This window comes from Delphinapterus leucas, chromosome 6 (genome assembly GCF_059928025.1).
Source record: "Delphinapterus leucas isolate spDelLeu-1000000601 "Yukka" chromosome 6, BTC_Dleu_Yukka2, whole genome shotgun sequence".
In the NCBI taxonomy this organism is placed as follows: domain Eukaryota; kingdom Metazoa; phylum Chordata; class Mammalia; order Artiodactyla; family Monodontidae; genus Delphinapterus; species Delphinapterus leucas.
The window spans coordinates 103,738,366-103,760,484 of NC_143134.1; the positions used below are offsets into that span (position 1 = coordinate 103,738,366).

Genomic DNA, 22,119 nt, shown 5'->3' on the forward strand with positions numbered 1-22,119 from the left:
GTTAGCTCTCTGGCTAAGTCAATACACCAGTCAGCTTCACTGCCTCAAGTATCAATTACTGAAGCTCTCTCCTGCTAAAGAATAATTAAATACACTGGGCCAACAAAGCAAAAGAATACTGTCATTAAGCAGCACAAATAAAGTGTTTTATTATCAAATTTGATGGGAAGTGGTTTTATTTAGCATTAAAGTGAGATTATTAATATAATAAAAGGCAATCCACACAACTGAGAAACAGCCAGTAAAATAACATGTAAGGAAGATTCTGAAAATAAACCATTAACTCATGGTTAAACTTCAGACCATACCTAAAATGCACATGAAATTCAAGAATAAGACATCATTTGTTTTAGTCTACCAAGATACTATGACCATAAAAAAGGAGCTATCAAAAAAAACTTCACAATTTTCCAGATCTTTTTTAAATAAAAGAATCTTAAATACTGAAATTAATATTCAAGTCCTACCTTAAAGCTAAGGTAGCCCTCTCTGTAAAATTTCTAGCAAAAGTCTACTGACCCTTTGTAAACACTTCACAGAGCAGAAAACTCATGTTGATCCTGCTCTGTTACTATGTTTTTCCATAAACAGAAAAACATATTATTATGTAGAGTCTCACCATACTATATACACTTGCTGATAACTCACCTTTATATCCCCCTCTACAGGACCTAATAATGAAATGGAATCTGTGTTCAAAATATTTTTGCTTAAAAAGGAATAATAATTATAAAGACAAGGGAATAAACTGAATATTCAGTAAAGGTTTCAGAGTAATTGTGAGGCAGTACGTGATAACTCCAAGTTTTTTTTTTTTAACATTTAGGTTTTTGTTAACATTCACCTATTCACAGCTCCTATTGCTCTAAACACACCCAAACCCCAAAGTCTCACATGTGACTTGGAGGTCATATCCCCACAAACTCTGTGGCCCCATCCACACTCTCATCTACTAAATAATGTGATTATCTCTAAACATATTTCTTAAAGAACAGTTACCCTAAAAAAAGAATAGTTACCAAATTGTTTGTTTGTGACATTTTCCTTTCCAAAGCTGCCACTGTTGATATTTTAAGACAATGAGAATAAACAAGGTGGTAAAGATGGGGTAAATTCTTCAAATATACAGCTGTGACAATGTTTACAATCCCATTTATGACAGTTTCAATAAAATGGTTTTTATTGTCTTCATTTTATATGGACATCTTAGCAATAAATAGTAACACTTTTTTTAATGACTAGCAAAATCATTCCTCCAAAAACCTTCTAATTCATGACGTCCAATCAAATGCCATTCATTTGAATATTTATTTAGTTCCTACTATATAGGCATAGATCATACATATTGACTTCAATATGTAAAAGTGTTTTAGCAATATATTCATTCACTCAACAGATCCAACAAATATTTGCTGAGCACCAAACTATATGCCAGGGTCTTTAAGCACTGGGGAAAATCCCAGCGAACAGACAAAAATTCCTGCCCTTATCATGTGGAGTTTACAATCTTGCAGAAGGAAACACGTAACAATCAAATTAAGAAAATTGTGTAGTATGTTTTAAAGTCATAATGCTTTTTAAAAAGCAGGATAAGGAGCAACGAGGGGTAAAGAGGAGAACTGTGATTTTTAAATAGAGTGGTCAAGGAAAGATTTAAGAGCAAGTAACATTTAAGTGTAGTCTTAAGAAGGTAAGGAGTAAGCTATATAGGCATCTGAGGGAAGAATGTTGTAGGTCGAGGAAACTGAGATAGAATGCCTTGCATGTTCTAGAAAACAGTGAGGAGGCCAACTGTGACTGAAAGAGTGTGAGCAAGGAGAGAAGAAAACTAAAGAGACAAGGAGGGTATGTCATAGCATGTGGTGCCTTGAAAGTCATTCTAAAATATGTTACTGAGTGAAACGAGGGACAAAGAGTTATGAACAGGGAAGTGACATGATCTGATTTACTTTTTTAAAATTTATTTTATTTATTTATTTTTGGCTGGGTTGGGTCTTCATTGCTGCGTTGTGGAGAGCAGGGGCTACTCTTCATTGCAGTGCGCAGGCTTCTCATTGCTGTGGCTTCTCTTGTTGCGGAGCACAGGCCTTAGGCGCGCAGGCTTCAGTAGTTGCAGCACACAGGCTCAGTAGTTGTGGCTCAAGGGCTCTACAGCACAGGCTCAGTAGTTGTGGCGCAGGGGCTTAGTTGCTCCGCGGCATATGGGATCTTCCCGGACCAGGGCTCGAACCCAGGCCCCCTGCATTGGCAGGCAGATTCTTAACCACTGCGCCACCAGGGAAGCCCTGATTTACTTTTTAAACAATCACTCTGGCTGCAGTGTTGAGAATAGTTTGTAATGAAGCAGAGGAAGATGCAGAGACTCCAGTAGGAAGCTATGGTGATAATCCAGATGAGGGGCAAAGGGAGTGTTACTGGGGAGAGTGGTTGAATTATGAATACACTTAGAAAGATTTGCTAATAATTAGACATGGAGTGAGAGAAAAAGAAGAAGTCAAAGATGTCCTGGATATCCCAAATAGGCCTAAATGTAAAATATTCTGTCCTATAGTCAGTGAACAGATATTTTAAAGATTTTACTATACGTATTCTCCAATTCTCACAACTCTGCAAAGTAGGTATCATTATCCCTCAAAGAATCAGAGGTTATATTATTCGACATAGGTCAGAGAGGGTAGGTGGTACAATTAAAATCTAGGCCTGGTTTATTTTTCACCTGACATACCTGTTGCTCTCCAGTCTAATAAACAAATTTCCTCTCAATATCTTAGGCCAATCCTTTGATTCATTTATTCCACATCTAGACATTATTTTATGTTAGAACTGTACGTGAAGATATGTACATGTAATCATCCTTTACAAGAACAAAATAAACAAATACAAAGATAGCTAATACTGACTGCTTAATATGTGCCAGTACTGTTCTATGTGCTTTATCAAACATATTTCATGTAATCTAAGAAGGCTTCAAGTGTAAGACCCCATAATTTTATCTAATATCCAGAAAGAAAAAGTGCTGTCAACCAAATTGTAGTACATTATCAACACTAAGATGCACCCTGGGGCTTCCCTGGTGGCGCAATGGTTGAGAGTCTGCCTGCCGATGCAGGGGACACGGGTTCGTGCCCCGGTCCGGGAGGATCCCACATGCCGCGGAGTGGCTGGGCCCGTGGGCCATGGCCGCTGGGCCTGCGCGTCCGGAGCCTGTGCTCCGCGGCGGGAGAGGCCGCGGCGGTGAGAGGCCCGCATACCACAAAAAAAAAAAAAAAAAAGATGCACCCTGATGTCAGAAATGTTAATATGGTAAAAAAGGGGGGGGCTTAGAATCAATGAACTATCAAATCGTCATAAAATGCTAAGCATTAAGCAATATTACGGTGATCAGTGTTGGTTCAAAATATTATATCTCATTGCTCATTCATTAAAAATACTAGTTCTATCCTTTTCCTTTCCACATTTTAAGTTCTAAACCTCTTTCAACTCTCTTTTTTCCCCTCAAGGTTGTAACTAATGGAATATTAGTGCTTAACTTGGAAACCACAGGCACTATTAAACTGCTTGTGAAAAAAATCTCTGTAAGGCAAGAATAAAACTTCCTCTTCCAATACAGCTGCAGAAAAAGACACAATTCTGGTCATAAAACTGCTTATAAATAAATGTTATTTCTAACAAAGGTGTCCTGTGATCACCTGAATTCTGGAAAGTATAGCTATGTCCCATAAAAATTACAAGGTCTGGGTTTTGGTTAGTTGTCATACTTAATAACTTACTGCCCTAGAGTAATATTATATTGACACCTATTTTCTGAAATACATATAAACTTACAAATTTTAAAATTAAGCCTATCATTGAAACTTCCCTCTTCTCACACATTCATAAACAAATCCTAACAATTTTTTAGATTCTCATAACAAAGAGTTGGAAAGCCTATTAACATTTTGTGAATGAGAAAAATAAGGCATAAATGAGTTAAGTAGCTTATATAAATTACACTACAAATAAAGAGTTGGGGTCAGGATTCAAACCCAGGCAGGCCAATTTCAGAGTCTATGCTTTTAACTGCTATACTAAACTACTAAAATATTAAACCACCACTATGTTCATAAATAAGAGATTAGTTACATGAGTTACAACAGATCCATGCAATGAAATACTAGATGGTTACTAAAATGATAAAGGACCAGACTTATCAACCTGATATAAACTCACAAGATATTGTTCATTTTTTAAACCATATAAATTAGTTATAACATGTATTATGTTTCCATTTTTGTAAAGCAAATTAATAATAAATATGCACATATACTGTGAACATATGAAAAGGTCTAAAAGAAAACTCACCTAAATTTTAGCAGTAATTATTATTTCTAGCTTTTACCTTCTCCTTTACACTTGTGTTTAAACATTACTTAATCAAAGGGAAATGGGCTATTTTCATTTTGAAAAAAAAAAGAACTTTAAAAATTTTGCCAACATTTGTTTTAAGCTCCATACCTGGGTCTTTCAATCAAATATATTTCATGGGAATTTTTGGTCAATTCTACGGAACATATTTATCATTGCAAAAATGTTTTAAAATTTTTTTAATTTAAAATTCCTTCTTGCATCATTTAATGATCTGAAGGCACCTCTGAATTTTATAATAGCCACACTGTATGAACATAGGCTAGTTTTCATGTTACTTTAGTTGAGAAAGAGCAGAGTGAATGGCTATGAGTCTCAACGGATGGAATTCCAACGCATCACAAAAACAGGGTTGTGGGGCTTCCCTGGTGGCGCAGTGGTTAAGAATCCACCTGCCAATACAGGGGACCCGGGTTCGAACCCTGGTCCGGGAAGATCCCACATGCCGCGGTGCAACTAAGCCTGTGTGCCACAACTACTGAGCCTGAGCTCTAGAGTCCACGAGCCACACCTACTGAGCCTGCGTGCCACAGCTACTGAAGCCCTCACGCCTAGAGCCCGTGCTCCACAATGAGAAGCCACTGCAATGAGAAGCCTGTGCACTGCAATGAAGAGCAGTCCCCGCTCACCGCAACTAGAGAAAGCCCGTGCGCAGCAACAAAGACCCAACCCAGCCTAAAATTAATTAATTAAAAAACAAAACAAAACAGGGTTGTACTCCAATCTTCCCTTCACCTTAGTGAAACTACAAGTATATTTCACTGCTTCAGCAGACTGTAAGCTATGCTTCCATCTCTAACACAATGGTATACTATTTTTATCCCAGAACAAACCAACGTGCAAAAATAATGGAGCTTATTAACCAAATACTATCTGGAATATTAGTTTTCCTAAAACCAACAGACACAAAGGGGTAAAAAACAGAGCATGGGTTTTGGAAACAAACCTTTGTTTGAATCCAGCCCCTGTCACTAGGGTATTAAGTTTGACCTAGGGTATCATGTTACAGTAACACCACAGGTTTTTTTCTTCTGTAAAATTAGTCTAATATTATAATAGATATGCAAAGTTTCCTTTTAAAATGACTTCTTATATACTGATACCCAGCAGGATAGGGATAAAATGCATTTTTTTAATCTGAGAGAGGGAGGCAAATGCAGTACTGGTGAACAGAATGTTGATGTTCTGCCTACTTATCCTATCAATAATTAAGAGAGATCTCGAAATCTATGACTAGTTATGGATGTGGCTATTTCTTCTTTCACCTAAAACTGCTATACAACTCCTCAGGACTCACAGGAGTCCTCTCTGGAATGAAGATTTCCTGTTTTGGAGAAAAAAAGTGCAGAACAGTGCACAGAAATATGCTGTCTTTTATATTACAAGAGGAAGAAAACATATGTACAGTTGCCTATATTTGCATTAAAAAGGTACTAGAAGGGTAAAGAAAAAACCAATAAAATTGTTATCTTTGGGGAAAAGACAAGAAGGGGGACAACAATGTGAATGAGAGATCTCCCTATACACACAGTTGAATTTATTTTTTGGTGAATTACTTCTGTCCTTGTGACTTTTATTCATGAATTTAATTTTTACTTTTATTAAATACGTGTACTATAACAAATTTTACAAAATAGTCTATATGATAAAAGCAAATCTCTCCACCCAAACAGAATCGTTAAACAGTTCTTATTCTAATGGTTGCCACCACAACATTAGATAATATGCTTATAGTTATCAACTTTAAAAATAAACTGGCTGACCTCTAATACGAAAACTTAGTTTATCTCTTATAATTCCTTTTTCTGTTCTCTCAATGTTTGAAATATATGCTCTTAATTTTAATTCTTGTGTAAGTATCTTTGAACTTTAAATACTACATTTGTATCTTTACTGCTTGTTTTGTCAATCTGACATTACCTCTTGATTCTCCATTTTGAAAGAAAGCTTTTGGGGCTAGCAATCTGTTCCCTCCCTCCCTCCCGCCCTCTGCCAACTTCATTTTTACTTTTATTGGTATGCTTGTTACATTCTGCCCTCCAACAATAGCATTCTGGGCTTTGTCCATTCCTGTCCTGTCCAAAGGTTGACTCAAAGTTGAAAATCAATAAACAGCATTTACACTTTTATTACTATATAAATATTGTTCAAGGAAACATAATCCTGGAACACTTCACTTTTTACTCTATGCGTCTAATGTCACAACCTTAGAACCACTTGAAATAGGCTATTCTTAGAATCAAGATCAAATGGATTCTTTATTATACTCTACCAATTTCTTAACATTATGCTACATTCTAATTTGGTTCACAATTAGACATTTTTATTTATTTATTCATTCATTAGTTTTTGCTTTCCGTGACATTTTAAAACTGTATTTTCCTCACACTATTATCATCATATTTTCCCCAAACTCTTCATGGCACCACTCATTCTATGCAGTCCTCATTTTTCTTCCTAAGATCTCCCTCCTAAAACCCCCTTTTCTCCTGCTTCAATCTAGAATGACTGCTTTCTAGGACTTCTGAACAGCTATTAACTAAGGTCTTCTTTTCACTTTTCATCTGGGTTGGCTCAACTTTCTCCTGAACTTCTGTCTTCCTTGTCCTTAGTTCACATTATTACTTTGCTGGAGTACAACCTTAACAACTACCTAAATGATGGTAAACACCAAGGTAAACTTTCTGGGTCCACGCATGTCTGAAAGTTCTATCCTCATAACTAATCATTTGACAGCCAAGAATTCTGGGTTAAAAATTATTTTTTCCTAAGAAAATTAGGAAAAGATTCACCATTTTCATCTAGCATATAGTAGGGTTGGTAAGATGCCAGTCTGACATTCATTTCTTTGAAGTTGACTTGTTTTCTGCCCCCACCTCCCCAGAAGCTTTCTGAATCATCTCTTCATCGGTGGAACTCTAAAATTTCACAATAACATATCTAGGTGATAGTCCTTTGTACTCACTGTACTAGGTAATAAATAGGTGGGTCTGAAGCCTGAAACTAGAATGAGTTGGTCTGAAGCCTGAAGCTACCACTGTCCTTTGTACTTCATACTAAGTAATAAATAGGTTGGTCTGAAGCCTGAAGCTAACATGAATTGTTAACTCCCATCTCCAAAATCAACCATGGAGAAGCTGTAGAAGCTGAAAGGATATGTGGATTTCAGGAACCAAAATAATGTGAGAAAAACCTTGATGAAATGTAAGGAAAAAAGATAGATCAACAGTTGAATTGAAATTTTAATACATTTCTCTTAGAAAGTAATAGACCAAACATAAAAAATATGACCAGAAAAAAAATACAATCAATAACTTGAACTAATAGATACACTGAATGCAGAACCAGACATCCAGTTAAGAATAAACATTTATAAAAACAGACATTGTATCAGGTTGGCAAACTTTATATGTAAAGGGCCAAATAGTAAGGGATTTTAAACTTTGTGGGCCATACAGTCTCTGTCATAACTCACAAAAGCAGTCACAGACAATATGAAAATGAATGAGCATGGCTGTGTTCCAATAAAACTTTAATTATAGACACTGAGATTTGAATCTCATCTATTTTTCACCTGTTACAAAGTATTAATCGTTGGATTTCTTTCAAGCATTTAGAAGTATAAAGACCATTTTAGATTGCAGGATGCATCATAAAAACAGATGGCAGTGAGCCCTATTTAGCCCTTGGGCCATAGTTTGCCAACTCCCATATTAGTTCATAAAAGAAGTCTCAATATGCTCCAAAGGAATATACTGAACATACTATGTTCTCTGCAATAAAATTAGAAACAAAATTAAAAAGAGTGGCTAATGTTTGGGAACTAAACTTTTAAAGCCACTAAATAATCCTGGAGTTAAAAAGGAAACTTTTTCAAAAGATACATGCACCCCAATGTTCCTAGCAGCACTATTTACAAGAGCCAAGACATGGAAGCAACCTAAATGTCCATCAACAGATGAATGGATAAAAAAGTTGTGATATATATACATAGGAATATTACTCAACCATAAAAAAGAATGAAATAATGCCATTTGCAGTAACATGGATGGACCTAGGGATTATCATACTAAAATGAAGTCAGAAAAAGACATATCATATGATATCACTTACATGTGGAATCTAAAAAATGATATAAATGAACTTATTTAAGAAACAGAAACAGACTCACAGACATAGAAAACAAACTTATGGTTACCAAAGGGGAAAGAGGAGGGAGGGATAAATTAGGAGTTTGGGATTGGCAGATACAAATTACTATATATAAAACAGATAAAAGGCCCTACTGTAGAGCACAGGGAGCTATATTCAGTATCTGTAATAAACTATAATGGAAAAGAATCTGAAAAAGAGAATATATATACATATATATAAATAAACATATATATGTAACTGAATCACTTTGCTGTATACCAGAAACTAACACAACATTGTAACTCAACGATACTTCAAAAATAAATAAATAAAGGAAATTTTTTAAGAATCATAAGTAAAATATAAAAATACTTAGATATAATAAAAATGAAAACACAAATCCAAAACTTGTGGGATCCAGCTTTAGTACTTTAAGATAAATTTATAGTTGTAAATACATTTATGAGAAAACAGAAGATTTTAAAATACGTGAGTTAATTATTAACTCAAAAAAAAATTAACTCAAAAAAGAAAAAATTGAGAGCAAAAGAGCAAATCCAAATCCTAAAATTACTGTGAGAGGAATAAAAAACCTGAATTCACCATAAGAATTAAAGATAGTGAAATAATAGACAAAGACATCCCTATCCCCCACTACCAATCCAGGTCCAGATGACTTTGCAGGTGAGAGCAACTAAACTTTGAAGAAAAAAGTTGTTCCACAAAACAGCAGAAGAATTAAAGTTAATCAGTTCATTTTAAGCAGCTAGTGAATGAAATCTTGATTCCAAAAATAAAATTAGAAAATCACCTCTTTGCAACTATCATTATAATAACGAATTAAGGCAAGAACCATCACATAGATGCTAAAACTAGTAGATTAAAATTTGAGAATTAAAATAATATTAGCATGGCCTTAAAGTACCACTCCACAAAATCCTTACTAGCTGCAAAGAGAAAAACAGTAAATTTACAGCAGAAAAACCTGGCAAATACAACTTTAACCAAGTGATCAAAGCTAACATTACAAGTTATAGGACAAATCAACATCCTCTGCTTTCTGATAAAATACACTGAGAATAGAACGTGACTTCTGTGGTATTCCTGCAAAAATACATAACCTAAATCTATTTATAAGAAACAGATAAACTCAAAGTAAGGGATATCCTACACAATAACATGCCTATATTCTTTTAAAATGTCAATATCATGAATCAAAAAGACTGAGGAAACATTTTAGATTAACTTCCAGATTTTGATAATTATGCTACAGTAATGTAAAATGTCTTTATTTTTAGGCAATTACACTCTAAAGTATTTAGGGGTGAAAGAATAAAGTAAAATAATATATCAATGAAGTTTCAAGGAATCTCCTTGACAAACTATTAATTACAAAGGGAAAATTAGTAACTTAATATAGTGGAGAAGCTGGGCTGACAATCATGCTAACCAAATAATGATTCAGAAAGTGAAAAAAAGAATATATAGAGATATATGTGTATCTACAGAAAGTAACATACACATCTGTATAAAGAAAAAGAGAGAAACACTATAAATGAATAATAAAACAAATGGGGCAAATGTGAATTACCTGGGTAATGGTTATATAAGTTTTTATACTATTCTACAACCTTTCTGTAAGTTTGTATTAAAGTTTCAAAAAACTAAGATATCAATGAAATTCACCACATTAGTATACTATGAAAAAAGAAAACCTTTAAAAGGGAAAAATCAAAGTATGTATAAATTATGGTAAGCTATTAGAGAGAGAGGGAATGTGGTAATATAAAAAAGTCATATGCACAGTGATTTACAACCAAAAAAGTATTTGTACTTACATGATCTTACTGGGGCATTAATAAGCTATTTTACTATTCATTTTTCAGTATTTATTCACTACTTTGAGTTAGGCAGTTGTATTAGTTATGAATGGATGCATAACAAATTACCCCTAAATCTAGCAACTTATAAAAACAAGAATTTTTAAACTCAATTTCTGAGAGTCAGGAACCTGGGCATGGCTTAGTTAGGTCCTCTGGCTCAGAGTCTCTCACAGGCTGCAATCATCTCAAGGCTCAATAGAGGAAATGGAGGTCCCACTTCCAAGCTCACTCAAGTGGTTGCTGGCAGGATTCATTCTGTAAATGGACCTCTCCATAACATAGCTCACTTTTATCAGAGTAAACAAAAAGAAAGCCAGTCCTTAGAAACCTAATCCTTCAAGTAGATTTAAGCCTACCATCTTGCTATTTGTTATCTCTTTGGCTCATCCATCCTTTAACCTATTTTAAACACAGACAGATTAAAAGAAAAGGAAAAGGAACAGGAAAATGATATACCCCACAAATACTAATCATAAGAAAATTGGAATGACTAGAATGACTACATTACTATCACACAAAGTAGATTTCTGGACAGGAACTACTACTAGATAAAGATATATATTACAAATGATTTTTTTAAAGGTTAATTCATCAAGAAAATATAACATTCCTAAATGTGAATGCATCTAATAACTGCGCTTTAAAATATATAAAGCAAAAACTGACAGAACTACAAAAAGAAATAAAAGAACCACAACTACAGATGGAAATTCCAATATTCTTCTCCCCTTTCAGTAATTAACAGAATAGAAAGAAAATCAGGAAAGTTAGAGAAGACTTGAAACTTCAACCAGTTTATTCTATTGACATTTATAAGGCACTACACCCAACAAAAGTAAACTATACATTTTTTTTAAGTGTACATAGAACATTCATAAAGACAGACTATAGCTTGACATTAAAACAAACCTCAGAAAATGTAAAGGTGTGAAATGGTATACAGCATGTTCTCTAATCAAAGTAGCATTTAAAAAAATAGAAAGGGACTTCCCTGGTGGCACAGTGGTTAAGAATCTGCCTGCCAATGCAGGGAACATGGGTTCAAGCCCCGATCCGGGAAGATCCCACATGCTGTGGAGCAACTAAGCCTGTGTGCCACAACTACTGAGCCCACGTGCCACAACTGAAGCCCGCACACCTACAGCCCGTGCTCCGCAATGAGAAGCCACTGCAATGAGAAGCCTGTGCACCAGGACGAAGAGTAGCCTCCACTAACCGCAACTAGCATGGCAATGAAGACCCAACGCAGCCATTAATTAATTAAATTTCAAAAAGATAAATAAAAATAATTAAAAATAGAAATCCCAAGATTTGGCTTTGAAAACCCCTAAATATTTAGAAATTAAATCACGCTTATAAATAATCATAGGTAGGGCTTCCCTGGTGGCGCAGCGGTTGAGAATCTGCCTGCCGATGGCGGGGACACGGGTTCGAGCCCTGGTCTGGGAAGATCCCACATGCCGTGGAGCAACCAGGCCCGTGAGCCACAACTACTGAGCCCGTACATCTGGGGCCTGTGCTCCGCAACAAGAGAGGCCACGACAGTGAGAGGCCCGTGCACTGCGATGAAGAGTGGCCCCCGCTTGCCACAACTGGAGAAAGCCCTCGCACAGAAACAAAGACCCAACACAGCCAAAAATAAATAAATAAACAAACCAATGAACCAACCAAAAAAAATAATAAAATAAAATAAAATCTTAAAAAAAAAATCATAGGTAAAAAAAGAAATCACACTAAGAGTAGAAAATACTTTGAACTGAGTGAAAATTAAAACCCAGCACACCAAATTTTGTGTGATGCAATGAAAGAAAAAAATCTGAACAGCACAATATCTATTTTTTAAAACTGAATTCATAATTAAAAACCTTCCTGCAAAGAAAATGCACCCACAAATGGCTACACTGATGAATTCTATCAAACATTTAAGGAAAAAATACTACCAATCTTATACAAACTCTCGTCAACAGACTGGACATGGCTGAAGAAAGAATTATGAGCTTGAAGACATTTCAACAGGAACTTCCCAAACAGAAAAGCAAAGAGAAAAAAGAACTGGAAAAAAAAAAAAAAAGAAAGAAAGAGAAAAAGAGAGAGTGAGGCAGAAAAAAACATTTCAAAGTAATGAATGACCAAGAGCTTTCCATAATCAATGATAGAGACCAAAACCACAAACCCAGGATCTCAGAGAACACCAAGTAGGATAATACCAAAAAATATGCACTTCAGCAGATCATTCAAACTGCAGAAAACCAAAAACAAAGAGAAAATCTTGAGGAAAAAAACCTCCTTACCTACAGAGGACTAAGGATAAGAATTACAGAGGTTTCTTTTTCATCAGAAACCATGGAAGCAGGAAAAAAAGTAGAGTGGAATATCTAAAGAGTTAATGGAGAAAAAAAAAAACCCACCAACCTAGAATTCTATATGAAAAGCATCCTTCAAAAGCAAAGGAGAGGGGCTTCCCTGGTGACGCAGTGGTTGAGAGTCCGCCTGCTGATGCAGGGGACACAGGTTCGTGCCCTGGTCCGGGAAGATCCCACATGCCGCGGAGCGGCTAGGCCCGTGAGCCATGGCCGCTGGGCCTGTGCGTCCGGAGCCTGTGCTCCGCAATGGGAGAGGCCACAGAAGTGAGAGGCCCGCGTACCGCCAAAAAAAAAAAAAAAAAAAAAAACACTAAGCCCCCCCCCAACAAAAAAGTAAAGGACAAATAAAGACTTCTTCAGACAAAAACCAAAAAAATGTATTATCAGTAGACCTGCCCTACGAAAAATGTTAAAGGAAGGTCTTTGGGGAGAAGAAAAATTATGTAGATCAGAACTCAAATCTACATACAGAAAGGAAGACTGTTGGAGAAGGAATAAATGAAGGTATTTTATACTTCTTATTCTTAATTGATCTAAAAAGCCTGTTTATTTAAAGTAATAATAGTAACAATGTATTGGGTGATTACTGCATATGGTTAAGTAAAATGAAGGATAACAGTGTCCTAAGGGACAGGAAGAAGAAATTGGAAATGCTCTGTTGAAGGTACCTGCAGTATACATGAAGCAGCGTAGCATTATTTGAAGGTGGACTTAAAATGAGCTGTAAATGTATACTGCAACCACTAAAAAATTTTTTTTAAAGAGGTATAAGATGCTAACAGAGGAAATAAATGGAATCATATAAAATGCTCAATTAAAACCAGAGAAGGCAAAAAAAGAAAAAAGAGGAGAAAATAAAAACAAAGAACAAGCTAATGAATACAAACAGTTATGAACAAGGTACTTATTAATTTAACTAAATTAATCATCCCTTGAAACGTGAATGGTAATGGCCTACATATACCAATTAAAAGACTGATTGCTCAGAGTGGATTTAAAAAAAAAAAAAAAAAAAAACCTAACGATATGTTGTGTACAAGAAACCCACTTTAAAAGAATAGGCAAAAAAGTTAACATTCATAAAAGAAGGTAAGTGAATGGCTAATAAGCACATGAAATGGTACACACCACCACCAGTCATCAGGTCAATGGAAATTAAAACTATAATAAGATGCTACTAGGCATTATAGTTATACTCACTAGAATTCCTAACAGTAAAGTGTTGGCAAGGATGTGGGGCAACCTGAACTGTAATACAAAGCGGCTCCAAGTGTAAAGTGGTACATTTAAAAAAATAACCAAGTTAAACATACACATATCCAATTTTACTACTAAGCATAGTGTACAACGAAACACACATTTACCCAGAGACATACACAAATGTTTACAGTCGCTTTATTCATAATAGCTCAAATCTGAAAAGAACCCAAATGCCCACCAACATGAGAATGGATTTTTAAATATTGTGATATATTCACACAATGGAATACTCTCGTTAATAAATAAGAAAGAACTACTGGTACATAGAACATAGATAAGTCTAAAAATCCATTTTGCTGAGTAAAAGCCAGGCATCAAAGAGCTTATGCTGTATATATGGAGTATTAATATTTATTTCATTTATATGAAAATCAAACACACACAAAATCTGTGGCGACAGAAATCAAGAGTTGCCTAGACTGGGTCTAGAAAAGGGCAACAGGAAACAAGGGGATACGTTTGTCAAAATTTATTGCACTGTACCCTTAAGACCTGTGCATTTCACTCTATGTAAGTTACTGCTCAGTTTAAAAAAAAAAAAAAGATTTCTGGCAAAGGCCTTTTCTGTAGTTCAAACACAGCAAGCAGTAGGTGCATTTTTTCTGCAAAGGGTCAGAAAGTAAATATTTTAGAATTTGCGGTCATATGGTCCCTGTTATAACCCTTCTGTCATTGTATCGTTAAAGTATCCAGACAATATGGAAACAAATGAGCATGGCTGTGTTTCACTAAAACTATTTACAAAAACAGGTGGCAAGCTGGATTTGGTCCACAGGCTGTAGTCTGCTAACTCCTGGTGGAGCAACAGAAAATCAATCTTCAAAATTAATTTAAATACAATGTAGTGTTTTTTCCTATATAGTGACAGGCATGATAATTATTAGAAGCCAATTATAGTCCTTCCTAAATTTTTAGGTTTTTCTATACTCATCTAATCATTTAAAATAGAAAGATAAACTAGAAAATCCCTAAAATATATTTAATATGGAAGATCATCATTTTAAAAAATCATTTAATGGCCACTATAGTATTCTGAAAAATTATCCAGGAATGTGAGAAATATTTGAGTTTAAGATACACTAGCTAGTAATAATTAAAGTATGAACTAGAAATTTAAAATACACTTAGTTACACACACAAAAAGCTATGTTACCCACAATGCTGATGCCTTGATTTATCTGGTATAATAAAGTTCTTGAAACATGCCCAGCATCAATCATCATCACCTGGTTTGTTCTTTATTTAAAAGAATTGAAAATTAAGAACAGCAATTACTTCTCGCTGTTTTTAAAAGCATTTCGGAATACAAAATAACATATGGAAATAAAAGAAATATTTTATGAGAAGTACCAAAAGCTAATTTTTTGCCTAATTTAGGCAAGGCTCAAAAACCCTGCAAAGAACCTGCAGGTTCAAACTCTGCAAAGAACACCCAGGGTATACAACTAGGTATAAATAAATCTCAAGTACAGCACAGCCCTAAGCTGCCTGAAAATGTTTATCCATCTTCAAGAAAATTCTAATCTAAAAAAAGAATTTAATTCTCTCTCACCATGGTATATACCTATTAGAAGAAACACTAGCAAAATCAGAAAGCTTGGGCTCCAGTATAAGTTTGCCACCTAATTGACTGTGTGAGAATTTGGCATCCATTAATTAATCAAGCATTTCTGAGAGCTTACTATGTGCCAGACACTGGAAACACAGTAGTGAAGGAAATATCAAAAATTCCTGCCCTCATGACACATTCTAGTGAGTCACTTAATCTCTAAAAACAATTCAGTTTTCTTTCACTAAGGTAATGGACTTCATATTTAAGGGTATTTTCAATTCTCTAAAATAAAATCCATATTACTTTCTGCATCCGGGAAAGCAACTGATGGAGCATAACCTGAAATCCACTCTTTCACTGGCTAAAACTATTTCTTGTGTCATTATATTCAGACAGCAAATAAAAGAAAATAAGTGACATTCTTGAAGAACTTACTTAAATTCGCTAATTTTGGTTTATACAATCTAGAGAAAATATGAGCCTTATTGGCCTATTAACTTGGTAACTAAACTTCCTTGGATGGGATCCAAGAAAGAAGCAGAACAATCTTATGAGAATTTTCTTCATATAATGAATAATTTTACAGACATTTCCAGTATTGCCAAGTGAATCAACTAATCAGCTTATCCTTTCTTCAGAGTAGGATCTGATCTCTGTTTCCAAACTGCTTGCTGGAACACAGGTAGTCAGAGATCCTAAATGCATATTCAAATCTAGCTCCTGAGCCTTACATTTAAATTTTTCTCTTATCTATCATCAAGATATATTTTTCCCCAAAATAAAACAGGCATGACAGTCCTTCAAGCATAACTCCTCAACTCCCAAGTGTAAGTTTTTTAAATGTTTCATGTATTCGTTTTTCCCAGCTAAACTCTAGAATCACAAATTATGTTTCTGGTAAGACCAAAACAACTCTCACTTTGAATATCCCTTCCCTCACAGGCCCCTACGGAGACACCAAAAGGGATCCAAGACATAAGCCTAAGCCTGCGGTTTCTATCTATGAGTATCATTCCCAAATGAGAAACTGACATAAGTATCTACCAAAAAAAAAAAAAAGTATATCCCACCAAGAGGTTTCTCCATTTATTTTCAACTCATAAAATATGTTCGAAGTTTGCCAAAGCAAGCTAACTCCATCCAACTTCAAAAGACAGTATAAGCAGTAGCCCCCAATTATGCTAATCTTGAACATCCTATTGTTAGTCTAAAACTCTGCTATCTTTACGCTTATATTTTAAGATGTTTTAGGAATATCAGTACCACCATCAGATCCAATAACACCAAATGCAGAAGTGTTGAAATTGTTAGCTAGAGATGATGGACAGAAAGCAGCAAAACAACTTTACATAAAATACATATAATATACACATGAATTATTTCCATTTTCTACAGTAATATGAACTGTAAGTGGTCTCTAGAACTAGATTCTCAACTCAGCTGCATCAAATACCAAATTGCTAAAAGAAATCTTAAAACTTCCATTTATATTTTAAAAGCCTCATATTGATGAACTCGATTTGTATTTTAGAATCCAATAAATGAGAAGATTTTGATAAAACTGAAATGACTTATAACTTAGAAGAATCATTACTGTAAAATATTAATTATCCAGCTCTCCCATTGTTCACCTTTTAGACAGTACCCTCATTGCTGGCAGCGAGGTACAATGAAAAAAAAGGTCAGGTTTGTAATCAGAAAGACATGGGTTTGAACTCTGGTGCACCACACCTTGAACACAAACTTTCTGAACCTATTTTTTCATCTCTAAAATGGGAATATTAACACCTACCTTGAAGAACTGTTTCAATTATTAGTGAAATATATGTAAAGCATCTTGTATATAACAGGAATTGAAGAAACTTTAGCTGCTATTATTATTTTATTACTCATAAATGCATCCAAGACAAGATAAAAGAAAGGACATGGCAGGAAAATAAACCAGAGCCTAGGTTACATGTAACTGCTAAAACAACAAAAGCAAATAAATACCCTGATAGTTCAAGCGAAATTTTGGGCTAAACTTTTTGTTCACATTTTATATAAACAAGATAATATTGTAACCACTCTTTATAAACACATAAAATCCAAAATTAGCTACAGGTCTACTTATGTTGGAGCTAAATAAAAATGAAAGATTATCATCATACAATAAAACAGATAATTTTATGAACAGGTGAGATGATTTCACCATTGGAAAAAAATGCCAAAACTAAGATTTAAAAATGCTTATGAAAGGATATTAAAAGATTCCTACCTTTAAACCGACTGCTATAAGATCTGTAACAACACTGTATGGAAAAAGTAAAAAGAGAAAATGGAAAACAAAGTTAGAGAACAAGTTTTAAAAAGACAGAGATAATAAGATAAAGAAAAAAAGAAAAAGCATTATAATAAATAATAAAAATAAGAATGTGATGAGTTGTGAAATGTTAATACAAAGAAAAGTGATGGGACAGTCTAGCAACAGCAGAGTGTAAAAGCAAAGCTTTAATAGCAATGTAAGAAACAAATAATAAATCAAATTCTCTTTTGGTACTTAGAAAAATGTAGTTGTGCTTCAATAAAATGAGTACGTGTTTATCCATTTACCTCTATTTAACAAACCCAAACCAAAACTTTAAATCACCAAAGTTCACTCTTTTAAATCACTGGTATGAATTATCGTATTTAAAGTTTTAAATGAAACAAAACCAGTGAGTGGATTTTACAGAAATAGACAGTAACTTGCAAATTTGCATCTACCACCCAAAGGGCTCACCAAAATATAGCTAAGACAGTCTCTCAGAATTAAAAACACAAACATCAGACTTCAGACATCAAAGTTTTCAAAGATTTGCTTTAAAAAAAATTCTACCACATCAAAACTGTGTTTAAGTATCAGTAGGAAATGAACACACACACACACACACACACACACACAAGACAGCTGGGATTTGAGGTGGTTCTAAGATATGTTGACTGGTGGTTTGTTTTTTTAACTATCTAAAATAATGAAAAAGGACCCTTTTCAGGCTATGGAAGAATGTAGAAATTTAAGTAGCCTCCTAAAAGCATAAACTGTGTTCAAAACCATATCCCGTAACACCAAGATGTAAAAAACCCACATACTTCTGCCAAGCAAAAATCCATCTCTTCCAACCCCCCAAAAAACTGTCTTCAATTAAGTTTGTCTCCATATCTCCTAAAAGAAAGCTATAATAAAATTCTATATATTGTTAATAACCTATGTCATCATTACTTAATAAAAGTAAACAAGTTTATGTTTGTTTAATGATGCAAACTTAATTGTTTTAAACAATAACCATGTAGAGTTAAAATTTTTTCTTTTGAAACTTAAATTTTGTTTGAAATCTAAATGTGATAATTGACATTTGTGCATAAAAAATTAGATTGTCTAATATGTACTAGGTATTGGTCCCGATGCAAAGAGTAAATCATGCTGCTACTTGAACTCCCAAATGAACTTACCTTCCAGTATGTCTTACTGCCCCACATATTTAAACCAATAAACTCATTCTTAGCTTTCAAACCACATTTAGGGTGAAGAGAAAGTTAACTTCTTAAACACTATCTGAAAGAGTAAGTCTGCACTTCACAGTTGCCCAAGAGTTTAACAGCCAAGATGCATAAACCAAGAGTCCTCTTTCTTATCACTATAAATTTTCCAATACAAAAAGCTAGTCTGCTTCCGTATCTCAAGTCAAACCACTAGTCAAGACAATTCACTACACATAGTGAAATACTACTTCCACAGCCTTTCTCAACTGAAATATTGGCATAATTATACAAACAATTAAGATAGTAAAATTCTGCGCACATATAAAGTGTAATTGAAAAAGGTGGTGTGAAATGAGTTTTCAACAATGCTCTCAGAGAAGCTTCAATTAAACAATAAAAATAGATTCAATTAAATTTTAAAAATGCTTTGGAGAACATCACCACCACAAATGAAATCTAAAATTGCACTTTGTCTAACGTCTGTAACAGTGTGCAATGTACATTCAAATGAGTTAATCCCATATATTATCATATAGACTTATTATAAAACTAGGATAAACGAAATCTAATGAAGGCAAAAACTGTTCGAAGATTCCATCGTCTTTACACGGTACAATTACAATCAACTATATGGCAACATGTACGCGGCTATACTGTTCAAGCAAGTTCTGTATACTCCACAACCAAGAGGTCTCCAGAAATCTTGTCATCAAAATGAAGTAAAAGGCCAAACAAAATCTCAAGTGCATAATGAAAATAAATAAGTGGATTTGCAGGCTCTAATCGAGGTTTTTTTTTTGGATCTTGATGCACATAGGCTACGACCTTCAACTAATTCACCAAGATCCTAATCTAGTTGTTTTCTTAATCATTTAAATATCTGTCTGGTCCCACCCCATAATCCTGGGTCCCCAGAGAAATATTTATATCGGTGATCCTAAATCTTTATTTTGGCCACAGACCTCATTCACTTTTAAAGCGTTTCAAAGCTCCCCGAAAATCGCACTTATGCAATATTTTGCATACATCGCAGGGAATTCACAAGTTTCTTGGGGGGCGGGGGGTTGGTAGGGGCACGCGTCCCTGGTCACCGAGTCCAGACGCCCGGTGTACGGTAATCGTTAACAGAGCTCCCAGCACAAGCCCTGAGGCCGCGTGGGACCCCTGCTCCGGGACCGGGTCGCAGTCCAGACGTGTACCTGCGCGTGCCCTAGCCGTCCGCCACTCCGCGGCCACTCGCCTCCCCGCCAGAGGAAGCTCCAGCGCCCGCCCCACCTCCCCGGTAAACAGCAACTCTCCGAGCGGGAGGACGCCCGCCCCGAGCGCCGCCTCCGCCTCCCCCAGCGCCGCGCACCATTTTCTGAGAGGAAGTGTCTGGAGGCCGGGCCGGGCTCAGCGGACCTCGGCACCCGCGGGCTGCACCGGGCTTTCCTCCGCTTCCTTGGGCGAGGATGTGAAAAGGCGGACATTACGGGGACGCCGCGAGGGGGAAGGAGAGGCTGCGGCGGACCGCCCCTCCGGGTCTCGGGACTCCCTGAGGAGGCGCCCGGAAGCCCCGCCGTCGGGCTCGGCCCGGGCCGCTCCTTGGGCCGCCGGCGCCGCACCCGGCTCCCCCGCTCCGGCGCGTCCGGCCGAGAACCGAGAAGAAGCGGGCAAGCGCAGCCTGGTGGCCGCCGAGCACTTACCCATCCATGGCCCACACGGAGGAGCGCACAGTGCGGAGACTGACGGGCCCACCGCGAACGGAGGGAGGAGGCAGCGGCAGCAGGGCGGCTCCGGGTACCGGCAAGCTGCGCTTCTCTCGAGCTCCGGCCGGTCGAAGGTGGAAAGAGAGTGGAAAGCAGGGGCGGAGACCAGGGACGCTCCCGCCACCGCCGTGCCCCCGCCTTCCCCACCCCCCCGAGCGCGTCCCCGCCTCGCCTCACCCCGCCCCTCAGCGTCGACGCCCTCCCTGGGCCCCGCCCACAGCCGCCCTCCGGCTCGGCTCCAGGGCGCCCTCTTCCTGCGGCTGCCCTGAGACTCCTCCTCCGGGTGCCCCGCCCCGGCGCGCGCGCCCCGCCCCCGCCTCCCTCCTGCGCTCACGGGAGCGCGCGCCTTGTGCTTCCCGCTTCGCCGCCCCACCCGCGCTCCCGCGGGCTCCGCCGGCCTTCCGGCTTCTGCGCCCGGGGCAGTCTAGCTTGGACACCTCCCTCTACCGGCGGGAAAAGCGTTGGGGACCCGACTCCGGAGAGTAGGTAGGAGTGTCCCGCGAGGGCCCCAGAACCGCGGCGGAATTGCCCCAGGTGGGCAAGGCTGTTGGTGGCTCGGCCCGGAGCAGGGAGGCCCGGCGCGGGCTGTGGTCTTCGGAGCCCCAGGCCTTGCAGACCCAGAAAGCGCCAGTCACCCGCCCGGTGACCCTCACCGGCTCGATAGGTGTGGTTGGGATGAAGATGAAAGAGGGGAAAGAGACTGCCCCGAACTTGAGAATATTTGCGTTTTTATACAGTTTTAGTCTCTGAGTGCTTTTCGACCTCGACTGTATGGGATCGAATTTATGGGAAACATTCATCGCACAATATGGAATGGCCACTGTATTGCTAGCATTTTATAAAAGTTTCCACATTCTCCCTGTAAAACAACAACAAAAACCTATGAGGGAGTGCTTATTCTCGTTTTTCAGATGAAAATTTAGACATGAATAGAATGATTTGCCTACAGTTTCACACCCGCTAAAGCCCTTTCCTCTTAGTCTGAGCAAAATTAGAAGCATATAACTAGCGGCAACTCGCTTTTTTTTCCTTTTATATTCTGTTTGGTTCCGAAATTGAATGATTTTTCAATTCGGAGATTGCCAAAACGTGAGCCACTAAACGCTGTCCTCCACCAAATTCTTAACCTCCTGAGTAGAAAGAGGGGGCCGCTGCCTCTCATCCTCATATGAAAAGCCAGTAACAAGAAGCTCAATCATCTGTCCTTGCTACTATCCCGCTTTTTAAAAGTGGGTGCTACCTAAAAGATTTAAACTGTCGATTCATCCATCATT

The 22,119-nt window shown here is 37.1% G+C and overlaps 1 protein-coding gene across 4 annotated transcripts in view; it reads right to left on the reverse strand.

The window, feature by feature from the left end:
* The window catches only part of PTBP3 (polypyrimidine tract binding protein 3), a 101,544-nt gene extending 80,594 nt beyond the window's left edge, over positions 1–20,950 (reverse strand). For 2 of the 4 annotated variants that reach the window (XM_022579031.3, XM_022579030.3), the window contains exons 1-2: positions 20,783–20,891; positions 17,854–17,887 (exon numbers count right to left, since the gene is read on the reverse strand). In XM_022579031.3, coding sequence (XP_022434739.1) covers positions 17,854–17,887; positions 20,783–20,790 — 42 coding nt within the window. In that variant the 5' untranslated portion in view covers positions 20,791–20,891. Of the gene's footprint in view, positions 1–17,853; positions 17,888–20,782 lie in introns of all 4 variants that reach the window. The other 2 variants (XM_089913594.1, XM_022579032.3) reach the window with 2 other exon arrangements.
* Positions 20,951–22,119: the final 1,169 nt, after the last annotated feature.